Genomic DNA, 12,404 nt, shown 5'->3' on the forward strand with positions numbered 1-12,404 from the left:
TGTCACACATATAGGGCTGTCACTGTCATGGAATTTTCTTTGACAATTAATTGTCGTACAGAAAATTGTGTATAACCATTTTAATTGTGTTTTTCCCATTGAACATTGGAACATATACATTACATTTCTGTTGGCTTTGTAAACAAACAATGCACGGGGCAAATATGACAAACATGAATATACAAAGAAACGACCAATAATTCAAATAAATGATGTACTCTTCAAAACGGTCATATTGAATAATTTCATACTCTAGTAAAAGTAGTGGATTTCACTATTTCCACTGTTTTTGAAAATATTTTAAAATAAAAGATTTTTTTTCAACATGGAAACGATTATGACGATTATGCAAAATAATGGCGATTAACTCAAATAATTGCGATTATTGTCACAAGCCGAAAATAGCCAAACTACAAGGGGATCTACAGGCTCGATCTACAAGCTCGATCTACAATGATCTATTTTCGGCTTTTTCCTGAACTGGGGCGGTCATCATATCTGAATGGGTAGAGAGGCCGTCTGGGAAACAAAGTCAAGTTTGGATTCCCAGCCATGGTGAGGTGTGTCCCTAAGCAAGACACTCAACCCCTATCTACCCCCTCAGTAAGACCACTTCAGAAGCACTCAGCTGGGTGAAGCTGAAAAGTGAATTTCCCCCACGGGATGAAATGAGTCTAATTATTCATTATTAACTTGCATTCCTTCATGCCATTCTTCAGCGACTATCAACTCTCCCCAATGAGTCCCATTCTCATCTAATCAAGCATTACATTTATCTAAATCTGCAACAGCCTGCGGTCTGTGTCTGTCCATATATGTTCCCTGAAGCGAGGCATTCTCTGTGTGTTCATATACGTTCATATACCTTCCCTGAAGCGCGGAGGAGGCGATGAGGCCATTTGATTTGTCTGAGATGCACGGTGCTTAGGCGCAGCAATTATGTGCCATTGTTGCTGCGGTTACGCTGCTATATTGAGGCGCTTGTGACTTGTGCCACCTCAGCTGGAAGCCAGCGGGGGCGGTTTTGTTTTTTCTCTCTTTCAGAAGCGGCAGGCGTGTCCTTGCCTGGCCTTAGGTGGGTACCGGAGCATAGCTAAAACCTCACCAGCGTTTGGCCTGACACAGACACACACATTCGTATTACTATACTTGTGAGGACATCAGCGTTTTAGAACAGTGATTTTATGATTATTTTTTTTGTTTGCCATTTTTTACCCAAATGTAAAAACGGTAACCCTAAAGCGAAAAATAGCCGATCTACAAGCTCAAACGCTTGTTGTGAGCTAGTAGATCGGCTGTTTTCGGTGTGAGACACCAGCGCGCAACTTAAGTAGTAAATCAGGTATAACTCAAATGCCTAATCCTTAACTTAACCCCAACCTGAATAAAACAAATAAAAAAGTGAAACAAACATTTCTCGTGAGGACCAGGAAAATTGTCCTCACAATGTCTCTAAATGTGTCTCCAATTCAACTATAGTTGTGGGGACACTGTATAGTAACACACACGGTCTCTTTCTGCTCTACAATCTACAAAGTGCCAAGGTCAGTGGATTAGCATGCATGAGAGAAAGCGCACAATGTCTCCTGAAAGTGTGTGTGTGAGCGCACACACAGTGGGCACGCACTGCACGCTCGGTTTGCTGGTCTCGCTCCAAGGAGCGTTTTGATTTATTAGTGTGAATGCAGTGAGATTGAAAACATTCCGTCCTGTTGACCTGTTTTTAAACTTACCACAGATATGATGAGGTGTCACACTACATAGCATTTATATTCCATGTTATTGTTTGGAAAATCATTGCAGGCCATACCCTTGCTTTGGTATTTTGACTAGCGCTCCACTGTGTATATCTGAAGAAGCTTGAAATACATTACAGCCTTAAAGTTGTAAGCCTCCTGCACAAACTGCTGCAATGTTTACCACTGACCTAATACTACCTGCATGCCTGCTTGCTCTGGAGAGAAATTGAATTTGTGTCAAACCAGAAACAGGATTGTGTCAGACTCAAAGGTCATGTCTAACCAAGACACAGGATCTAAATGTCTCAATAGAAGAGCAGGGAGACCAAAAACAACCACTTTATTCACCACAAGAACATACATAATTCAGCTTTAAAGCTGCAAACAGGAACTTATTTTGATGAATAAAAGGTTATTTTAACCAATCGGTATGGATGAATATGTTAAAGGTGCTGTAAGCGATATTGTTTGTTAAAATAAGTGTTTATACGTATTGGAGTTTGTTCTGTAACAGGGTTGACAGGTCTCTCTGTCTGTCCAGCTCTTTAGAAATCAGAAAATACATTTTCAGGCCGGGAGACCAATTTAGAGAGAAGTCATACAGGATATGGGTTAAACAAGTGAAATTGGAAGTAAGGACACAAAAAAGCAAACAAAACAACAACATTGGAACTGGAACACAAGCTGATTATCTCTCCTGATAGGATGACAATTGTAACCCACCTGAAAATGTATTTTCTGTTTACAAAAGAACTGGAGAAACGGGGAGGGCCCCGTCTCACTTACAGCACCTTTAACTCAAGACGGATATTAGCCTACATGTCCAGGGAGACATTTGATGCAGTGGTGGTTCTGATATGGGAAGCCTGACTTCTATGTTAAACTTCTAGGCTGTGAACTGAGCTACGGTATGGACAGAACAATGTGCACGTTGCCTCCTGCCTCGTGCACTGTATACCACGATCTATTGAGGCCGTTTCTCTTTCCCCCGTAGTAAGAAGAGACATAATGAATAACAGAAGTGAAGTGCCCTGCCTTACTGCAACGACCACAAAAGCTCCACTCATTACACATGGTAGATTAACTCGCTCATACTCGCTCATTAGGGAGAGGAGAAGGAGAGAGAGACAGAGAGACAGAGAGAGAGAGAGAGACATGGAGAGAAAGAGGAGATGTCTTTCCAGGAAAAAGGTTATGGAGAAAGAAGGGACCACTCTCTCACACTAAAATGGGGTCCCAACCCCCCCCTCATGTTCTTGTGGACTATACAAACCGACATGCAGGTTTCAGGGGTCCCCACCCCCCTCATGTTCTTGTGGACTATTTAAACCGTCATGCAGGTTTAAGGGGTCTTGAGGTCCCCACACTTTGCATGTTTGAGTGTCCGTCGCCTGGCAATGGCATTCAATTGAAGACTGCTGTGTACCCGTATACAAGATGTAACAATATAAGTCTTGAACCTTGAATTGAGCATACAGTGGAGGATACAGTGGCAGTGTGTTAGTTAGCACAGTGGTTCCCAACCTTTTTTTCCTTACAGTGGGGGGCTCCAAGGAACATCTGAGGAAAGGCTGAGGCCCACCACATGTGCGCACACACACACACGCACCCACAAACAGACTTTTGTTTTTCAGACATGTTAACCACCTCTAACCAGATCTATACAATTCCTGTACGACAAATAGCGAAAATACATGCTCACATGTCAAATCGCTACGCGTTGTGAGGTTGTAGATTGAATTATTTTTGAATGTTTTAACACAAACGTGTTGAATTTTTTTTTTTAAATAATACAAAAATCTCGAAAATGTTGGAAGAGTTTGAATTATTTTTTAATGTTTTAGGTACACAAATCTTCTCTTCTGGGGGTATTTTTGAAACGTGTTGATTTTTTTTTTTAAATAAAACAAAAATCTCGAAAAAGTTGGAAGAGTTTGAATTCTTTTTGAATGTTTTAACACAAATCTTCTCTTCTGGGGGTCCTTGGCACAAAACATTTTCAGATGCGGGGGAGGGGTCCTTGACACGAAAACGTTTGTGCTGTAGAGTGTAGATGTTATGATCATGATGTTGTGCATGGATTGCAGTAGGCCATGTGTTGTGTTGTGTTGTGTTGTTGGCTGAAAGCTGAGAAAAACAATCCTTCACCCACTTTAATCTGAGCAAGAAATGCCAAGTTCAGACATGTTGTGATTACACCCACTGTACACACTCACCTACTGTAAATACACACAGCAGTTGTATACACTCTACCTACTGTAAATACATACAGGACACTACTAAAAACACTGTAGACTGTACATACACACTCACCTACTGTAAATACATACAGTACTACAATACCAAGAACACTGTACACACTCACCTACTGTAAATACATACAGTACTAATCACTCTGTATACACTCACCTAATGTAAATACATATAGGACTACAGTAACAGACAAAAACAGCCCTGGTACTTGCTGCAGACTGGACATGGTGGTTTAAATCAGTGGTTCTCAAATGATGTGTGGAGGAACACTGGTGTGCCATGACACAAGTCCAGGTGTGACTGACAACACATTATTATTATTATTATTATTATTGCAATGTACAACTAAACAAAAATGCATGAATTATATATAACTACACAAGAGCTATGAATTATTTTTAGTTTATGAGTACTTTGTGTGCACTCATTTCCCAATACAGAGACAAATTCTATACCCACTTTCAACCTGGCATCCCTATTTTGGCCATGTTATTTTGTTACTTTTTGTTACTATTTTGTTATTTTTGTATCATTCTTTTTTAATAGCGATAACACTCAAGCTCACAATGTAGCGCACTGTGAGCTTGCAGGTCGTTTTTTTTTTCTTTTCTCTTCTCTATGAAAACAGGTATGCCTTGAGATTTGGACTTGGCCCATTGGTGTTCCTTGGACACAGAAAGTTTGAAAAGCACTGGCCTAAATGATGACATTTGCATAAAACACTAATGATTTCATGGTACACTACAAAGCTGTCCAAATAATAATAATAATAATTGCAACATGGTATGCTAAAACCATGGTTATGTCTTTGTTGACACAAAATGACTATAAATCAGTTTTATCCGCAAAGCCACATGTCAACAGCTGCCTTGTTTATCAAACTCCCACAATGCATCAGTCAAAGCTGTTAGCCTGTTGAGCGTAAACAAGTAGAGGAAGACCAGTGTCTTGTTTTTAAATTACTCATAATGCCTAACCCAAGGTTAGAGTAATGAGCAGTGCGTGTGTGTGTGTGTGTGTGTGTGTGTGTGTGTGTGTGTGTGTGTGTGTGTGTGTGTGTGTGTGTGTGTGTGTGTGTGTGTGTGTGTGTGTGTGTGTGTGTGTGTGTGTGTGTGTGTGTGTCTCTACATGCGTGCGTGTACATGTGCGTGTAATAATTAGACATAATGATGACATTAGGTGTTAAAGCAGTCTACATGCCTGGCAGCCATGGCCATGAATTAGCGGGTAAAGTTATTTGACAAACCATTGGACTCAGATAAGCTAGTATTATGCTCTCTAGTGGAAAATGGCAAAAGGCAGCAACAACGCTACTGTGGGTTTCAGGGTGTGAAAGAAAGTCACTTTGGGCATTTGATGTGAATGCACCACAATGCAGGTATTAGGTCTGCTATTTTTTTACTTAAAAAAAATGGGCTCCTATATAAGCCCATTCAACTTTAAAATCGACTACTTCTTGTTATTATTATTATTTAATATAAAATAAAATTAAAAACACGAAAATAGCAGATCGACAAGCTTGTCAATCTGCTATTTTCAGCGAAGATATTTGATGTAGAGCGAAAAACAGAACAGAGAACATACGCTCTGAGGGACTCCACTCAACAATGTATGGGGTTTAAGTGGTTAAGTAGTCAGATGTTGTGCCAAGCTCATATCAGTCCATGTTTTTCTATCCAACAGCCTCAGGGCACAACACTGTAAACACTTTTAAACACTGTAAATTCTTTCATTAGACAGCTTGGCAGCTGCCACCACAACATAGCATCTAGAATATTAATCTGTCATTAAAAGTCCCCAGGGTGCAACGTTTAAATTGCATGTATTTATGCCAACTTATTGATAAATTGTGGTCGCACTGTGCTTCCGTGCATGTATGCAGTAGATTTCCTCTACTTTGGAAATATTTCAAAAGTGAAAGTGGTCAAGAGTGTCTGTGAATTTTTATAGATATTCAACCAACAACAAGAGCTTGTGAGTTGTGAGTCTGTGACTAAATAAAGTAAATAACTTTGGACCAACTGGAACACAGGTTATTTTTTTCCATTGTCTCAAAATGACATAGAACCACAATGGAACCACAATTCCAGATCCTTTTAGCTTTAAAGGAGAGATCCGGACATGTTAAGTGTTATCTTTGATGTGTCGCTAATCACTCACCAACGTAGAAAGGGACGTTGAGTTATTTCAGAGATTCCCCTGGTGTCCAGTCTGGAGACCCCCCCCGGTTGGCATAATGGGAGGCGCGTGTAAAGCTGAAATTCGCCTAATATAACCAATGTTATTTTTTTCTCTACTCCTGCTCATCGTTGAGTCTCATGGTACTCAAACATGCACTGAATGTCGCGAGCGAGCCACCGTTCGTTCAGAACGAGATGACGCAGGTCGCTTGTTTCTTCCATAGAACCTGGCGTCTATAAGAAACAAGCGCCCTGCGTCATCTCGTTAAAGGGTCTACACCATGAATTTAAAAAATAATAATAATATTTAATATCATATTGTTTATGTCCCTCAAACGTTTTTCAAAAGGGTTGAGCCTAAATCAAGCCTCAGATATACTCATTCCAACTAACTTCTCTCTGGCTTATAAAGCACTTTCACCTGCAATACCACATTGTCCTGTTTGGCACGGGGCTCTATTGAGCCAGTTTGTATGCATGTTATCTCCTGGTTCTGTGTGGAAAAAGTAAAAAACAAAAATATTTTATTTATTTTTTTGGTTGGAACTGAAACACGGGAGGAATTGTTCCCTGACGTGACGTAGGCAGGGGGAACAAATCTGACGGACTGTTTTCAGACCAATTTACATAAAAAACACAGATAGCCTATGAAAGCCTGCATGCTCGAAGTCGGGTATTTTTTGGAACAGAAGAGAGGTGGGGGAGACTAAAAACACACAAAAATGAAGAAAATGTTAAAATTCATGGTGGGGGGGGGGGGGGGTCTCCAGACTGGACACCAGGGGAATCTCTGAAATAACTCAACGGCCCTTTCTACGTTGGTGAGTGATTAGCGACACATCAATGATAAGACTTAACATGTCCGGATCTCTCCTTTAATGTCTTACTGTTTGTGCTGCTTACATTTCTGACTAATAAATCAATCAAAAGGTTTTGGACATAAGGTTTCCACCATTATGTGACAGTGTTTCTCAGACTCTTTCATTTCAAGGACCCCCTTTGACAGCCCATTTGATAACTTTTTCTTTTTTTGTCAATCTCTGGAAAGGATCACAATGGACACAAGCCCCTGGGGCTTTTTGTGTTATCCTTTTAGCATAACCTTTGACTGTACTACCAGTACAGTTAAAAATCATGCTAATAAAGTATTCAATCAATCAATGAAGTTGGGACCCCAATTGACTGTAAATGCTGATTGAGAACATACAAATGGAACAAAATGGACCCATAACGGTCCATTCGGTTCCTAACAATCAATCATTTAGTGGTCCCCCCAACCCCAGTGGTCCCCCCAAGGACCACTGGGGTTCTCCGGGCCGCACGTTGAGAACCAGTGTATTATGACACACACAGGGCAGACCCCTCCCTGTGTTGGGTTCAGAACCTTTCAGTGTGAACAGACCTAGCATGGACGTACAGTACTGTTGCTGTTAAAACACGGCTCCATCGCCTGTCTGACTTACTGTACGGGAAGCTGATACGAGGCGTGACATCATCCTCACTGGCCGTCAGTGATTGGAGGAGGCAGCTGGCCAATAGCAGCACGGCGGCCAGAGAACAGCGGACGGCTGTAGCTGACGTCCACATGGTGGTGGTGAAGCCGTCACACGGACATAAACAAACACACACACTGTTCCGCTCAGGACTCCTTGGAATTCATGAAGCCGTTTTTCAATACACACTGTTTATCTTCTGGCTCCTGTCCTCCTGTGGGGAAGCGGGGTGGAGGGGTGTTCTCCCCCTACAGTCCTTATTACAGTACTTGTAAGACAAAGAGCAGAGTGATCTTCCACGAATGGACCGTCACTGAACCCCGACCATCATTGGAGACCTGTGCAGAGAGGAGAAAAGAATGATTAGCCCGGGTTTGATCCAAGAATAATGTTTGAAAGACACATCTATGCCAAAGTTCTTTACTGTAGCGTTTCTCAAATAAGGGTATGTGGAGGCACTACACGTGGTACATGAGAGAAAGTGGAAAATGGAAGTGAAATATATTTCATTATTGTTAAAAGATTAACAAATGCTGTGAAACATGCTCTAGAAGCACTCATTTCAACTCTGTCACTCCATTTCTTATTGTGTATCATTCATTCAAAGCATCATATGCTAGAGTCTATGGTTTCCTCTTCCAGAAGATTCTAAGCAAAATGTTGTAGTCGGATAAAGGGGGGACTTGGATCCAGAAATTAGGGGAAGTGTGTACTGACCAAAACAGTTTGAAAACCACTGCTTTATTGGTTATCACATACTAGGGGTGTAACGGTACACCTACTCATAACGAACAGTTTTGCTACAGGGTGTTCGGTACAGCTGTGTACCAAACGAGTGCAATGTGACACATTGTGAGCTTGTAGATCAGCTATTTTTTAAATGAATGTAGGTGTGCCTTAACTTGCCAATTATTTTTACCCATTTAATCTCTGCAAATATACTGTAGTTTCCCCCACACATTTCGGTTTGTTGCCATTGCTATTGTACCCTACTGGCTCACCTGCCAGTGAGGAGCCCCCACTGGGAAGACTTAGTGCTCAACATTCCCGGCTGACAGGCTCCGCCCCCAGCCCGTAGGAGTACGTGCAGTGACACATATCACTCTCCACACACCGCTTCCCTCCCTCAAGCACAGCCAATTGGGTTCGTATAGATGCTCGGCCAAACCAGATGCACCACATTGGATTCGAACCCTTAGACTATGCGGTGGTGGGGTGCCTTGACATTTTCACTTGCCCATTGCCTTGACCACAAAATGTTTGAAATGCACTGGCGTACACATCAAACCTATAGTATCTGATGAAATAACATAGTAGTTATCTAAAGAACATACTTCAATCCAACTTCAGTCCAACAAATACTAACATTTCTTACAGCCCAAATAGTGGGCCAAATGCCAACATAACAAAAACAAATATTGATGTTCACCCTGTCACCACTCTGCCATGGAAACAAACAACAAATATGACCACTCAGACCATCAACCAGCAGACTCAACGAACTCACACATCATACGGTATCATGGGGTAAAACCACGCAGGGTTATGGCCAGAGCACACATCTAATTTGCTCTCTGGGAGATAAAAGCCATTTTCATTTTGTACCCCTGCATTTAATTAAGCTGTCATCAGCGTACAGAGAGAGAGAGAGAGGGAGAGAGGGAGAGAGAGATCTCCACGAAGATGACATGGGAGTTTGGCTTCCATTTTGCGGCGACATGGGGAAGCAAAATGAAAGAGAGGCTGACTCAAAGACGACTCTGTAATTTATCTGAGGACGCACAGCGAACGCAGCTGCTGCCTTGATTTTATTGGCTTTAATGTGAGTCTGCAGCAATGGTTCCAGCGATATCGTTGCTGTCGGGCAGAAACCTTGTATCTCCATATTTCAACTTTTCATGTTTTTCGTTCATAAATTAATGTATGTACTTCGTCATAAAAATGTCGCAAAAAAGCAGTGAAAATAGCCGATCTACAAGCTTACAATGTGATGTGATGCGTTGTGAGCTTTTGGCATTTAAAAATAATTTTGAACGTGGAATTGAAAGTGGTTTATTCTGTCTGTGGGTTTTATAACTATTGAACCAATGAAAAGTAATAACAAGAGCTTAAGTTGTGACTAGATTGTATCATTTGGAACACAGCATTCTTTTTGACAATTCCTGAAAAGTCGTATTTTTGGATATACAAGGTTTTCACCCAACAGCGACAATGCATAAATGATATGCTGAGTTCAGCGATTTATCATTTTAATATGTAAATGCTCCTAGTTCTTGGGGGAAGAAAACATCAAATAGAGTAGCTGCTAGGGAGCAGCACCTGTTCCGACTCTCTGTGTGTGTGCCAGACATTTTCTCTATAGGTCTTCCAACCATCATAAACGTCTCAACGTAGTCTAAAGCAGGATCGTCTGCGTATAGGAGCTCTGGAACACATCAGAGAACAGGTATACACCACTTCAAATACGCAGTGGTGGACAGTAATGAAGTTACTTCAGTACTGTACTTAGGTAACTTGAGTACTTTGTCCACCACTGCAAATAAGTAAAGGCAAAGTTATTGCCGAGGCCTGACAAACCTGAGTGGGTGGGTATTTAAAAGGTAAAAACCTTGTTTGATTATCCTGTTCTCGTCTTACCCTGTTGTAACCGATGCCGGAGTGCTCCGTTCAGCGGCCATGCTGCAGTCGGTGACACATAACACAGCTCGTTAACGTAAACACAGGGACAGCACATGGCGTTTCTGGGTGACAGCTCTGTCACTACTAGTGACACAACAGCTCCCACCAGGACCTCATTTCAATATTTACGACATCCAATAAAACAAACGCTGGGAGAGGACAATGGCGTGCATGTGCGCGCGTGAGAGAGGACATGCACATGGACATACTACACAGAATGTTAGCCAAGTAGGACTTTATGGCTATGTCCACTCCCTACCTACACACACATTGTTGGTCCTGCCTGCCTGCCTGCCTGTCTGTTTGGTTAAGTGAATAGCAGTGTGACTGGCTGGTATTCATATTGAAATGTCTTGCTAACTGGGCAGCAGGCAGCATGGTTGGACTATGTGGGTGGCAGGATGGCAGTTGGCAGGCTGGGGGGTCGACTGGGCAGCTTGCAGACAGTGTGCCTGATAGACGGGTATGTAGATGGGCTGGCAGTGGGCGCGCTAGATGGGAGGCTGGATGCTTGTCCCCAGTGGTGGGAAGTAACCAAGTACCTTTACTCAAGTACTGTAATTGAGTGCAATTTGGAGGTACATTTACTTCACTTGAGTATTTACATTTTTCAATATTTTATACTTCTACTCTACTATATCTACAAGCATATATTGTACGTTTTACTCAAGTAAAATTCTGAATACAGCACTTTTACTTAACAGAATATTTCTACACTGTGGTGAAGGTACTTTTACTTAAGTAATAAAAAAAAGAGTACTTCTTCCACCACTGCTTGTCCCTGCATGCGTACTCTAGACAGACAGACAGACAATCGATACCGAAGTCAATTCTGGTGCAATGAGCAGGGAGGGTCACCTGGCCTCCTTGGCTGTCCTGTCCCACTGTCATTCAGCTTGGTCTCCATGGTAACGGGGACATCAGCACTCTTATTTACATCTCTGTCTTCTCCTCTACGGATCAGCGGGTCACACTAACCTCTCGTCATCAGGCTTTTCCACACCATAAAAAGCCTAGTTTTCATTACGAACCAGTGTGATCCGGCCTAGGCCAGTGGTTCTCAAACTTTCTCATTTCAAGGACCCCCAGTTTGACATGCATTAGACCACGGAACCCCATTTGATACAATTGTCTGTCTATGGGACCCCAATACACCAAATTAGTCAAATACTAACTCAGAAAGCGTAGAAATGGAACCAAATGTACCCGTAAGAGTCCACTTGGTTCCATTTGTACACTCTGAGTTACAGACTCATGCCTCTTCCAGGACCCCACTTTGAGAATCACTGGTCTAGGCTACACCTACTTTAGAATTCTAGGAAGGGGTTTCAGGTTGGCGGTGCTTTGTTTTTGTTCCCCCACCAGTGCCGTATGGAGTAGTCTTTCTCGCCAGTGGCGCTACGAGTTGTATAAAAGATGGACATACAGTACCAACCAAAGTATTCCAAGAAATACTTGAAGCAACTTGTCAGATTCAGCAAATGTTATCGGTCTGAGGGGGATCATTTATTATCCGCTATAGACCGGATCAGAAAACTGCAAAAGGAGTTGATCCCAGTCTGGGGTCGCACCTGGACACCTCCGACCGACACGACTCCTCCTGATGCTATACGGAACAAGCACACACGCCCTCTTGTTTTCCATTCCCTGTCATCCTCCTCTGTGTCTGCGTCTGTCTCTTGGCTGTCACACCTGACTGTCCCCCCTTTGCTCCCGTGCGTCTCTCCCCAGCTGTGAACTCTGTCACCCCTCACTGTGCCACGGTCTCTGCTACTGCTCTGCTGAATGAAACACAAGTAGGGATGCAACTAGAAGATATCATATTTTTGCAAATTAAATTATGAATGCAGTTATTAATTATGTTATAATTATATTTAAAAAAAGCAGTTATAATGATTTTTCTTTTCATTTTGTGGTACTAAATAAGCATTTCGATCAATAAAAAAAAAGTAATTCTTACTATTATGTTATTTTTTCTCTATATCAACAACTCCATGAACCACTTTTTTTTTTAAATAATCAATTAAGAGACTAGATTAAATCTAGATCGATTAACTGCA

General features: G+C 41.9%; 1 protein-coding gene across 2 annotated transcripts in view; it reads right to left on the bottom strand.

Moving 5' to 3' along the window:
- Positions 1-12,404, bottom strand: part of LOC311059614 (semaphorin-4B-like) — an 88,037-nt gene that overhangs the window by 52,059 nt on the left and 23,574 nt on the right. For both annotated transcript variants that reach the window (XR_014602179.1, XM_084077618.1), the window contains exon 2: positions 7,636-8,003. Coding sequence is in view for 1 of the 2 variants with exons in the window: in XM_084077618.1 (XP_083933744.1) it covers positions 7,636-7,759 (124 nt within the window). In the remaining variant the exon portion in view is untranslated. The remainder of the gene's footprint in view (positions 1-7,635; positions 8,004-12,404) is intronic.

The sequence above is a fragment of the Gymnoscopelus microlampas genome (genome assembly GCF_963454915.1).
Source record: "Gymnoscopelus microlampas genome assembly, chromosome: 1".
Classification (NCBI taxonomy): domain Eukaryota; kingdom Metazoa; phylum Chordata; class Actinopteri; order Myctophiformes; family Myctophidae; genus Gymnoscopelus; species Gymnoscopelus microlampas.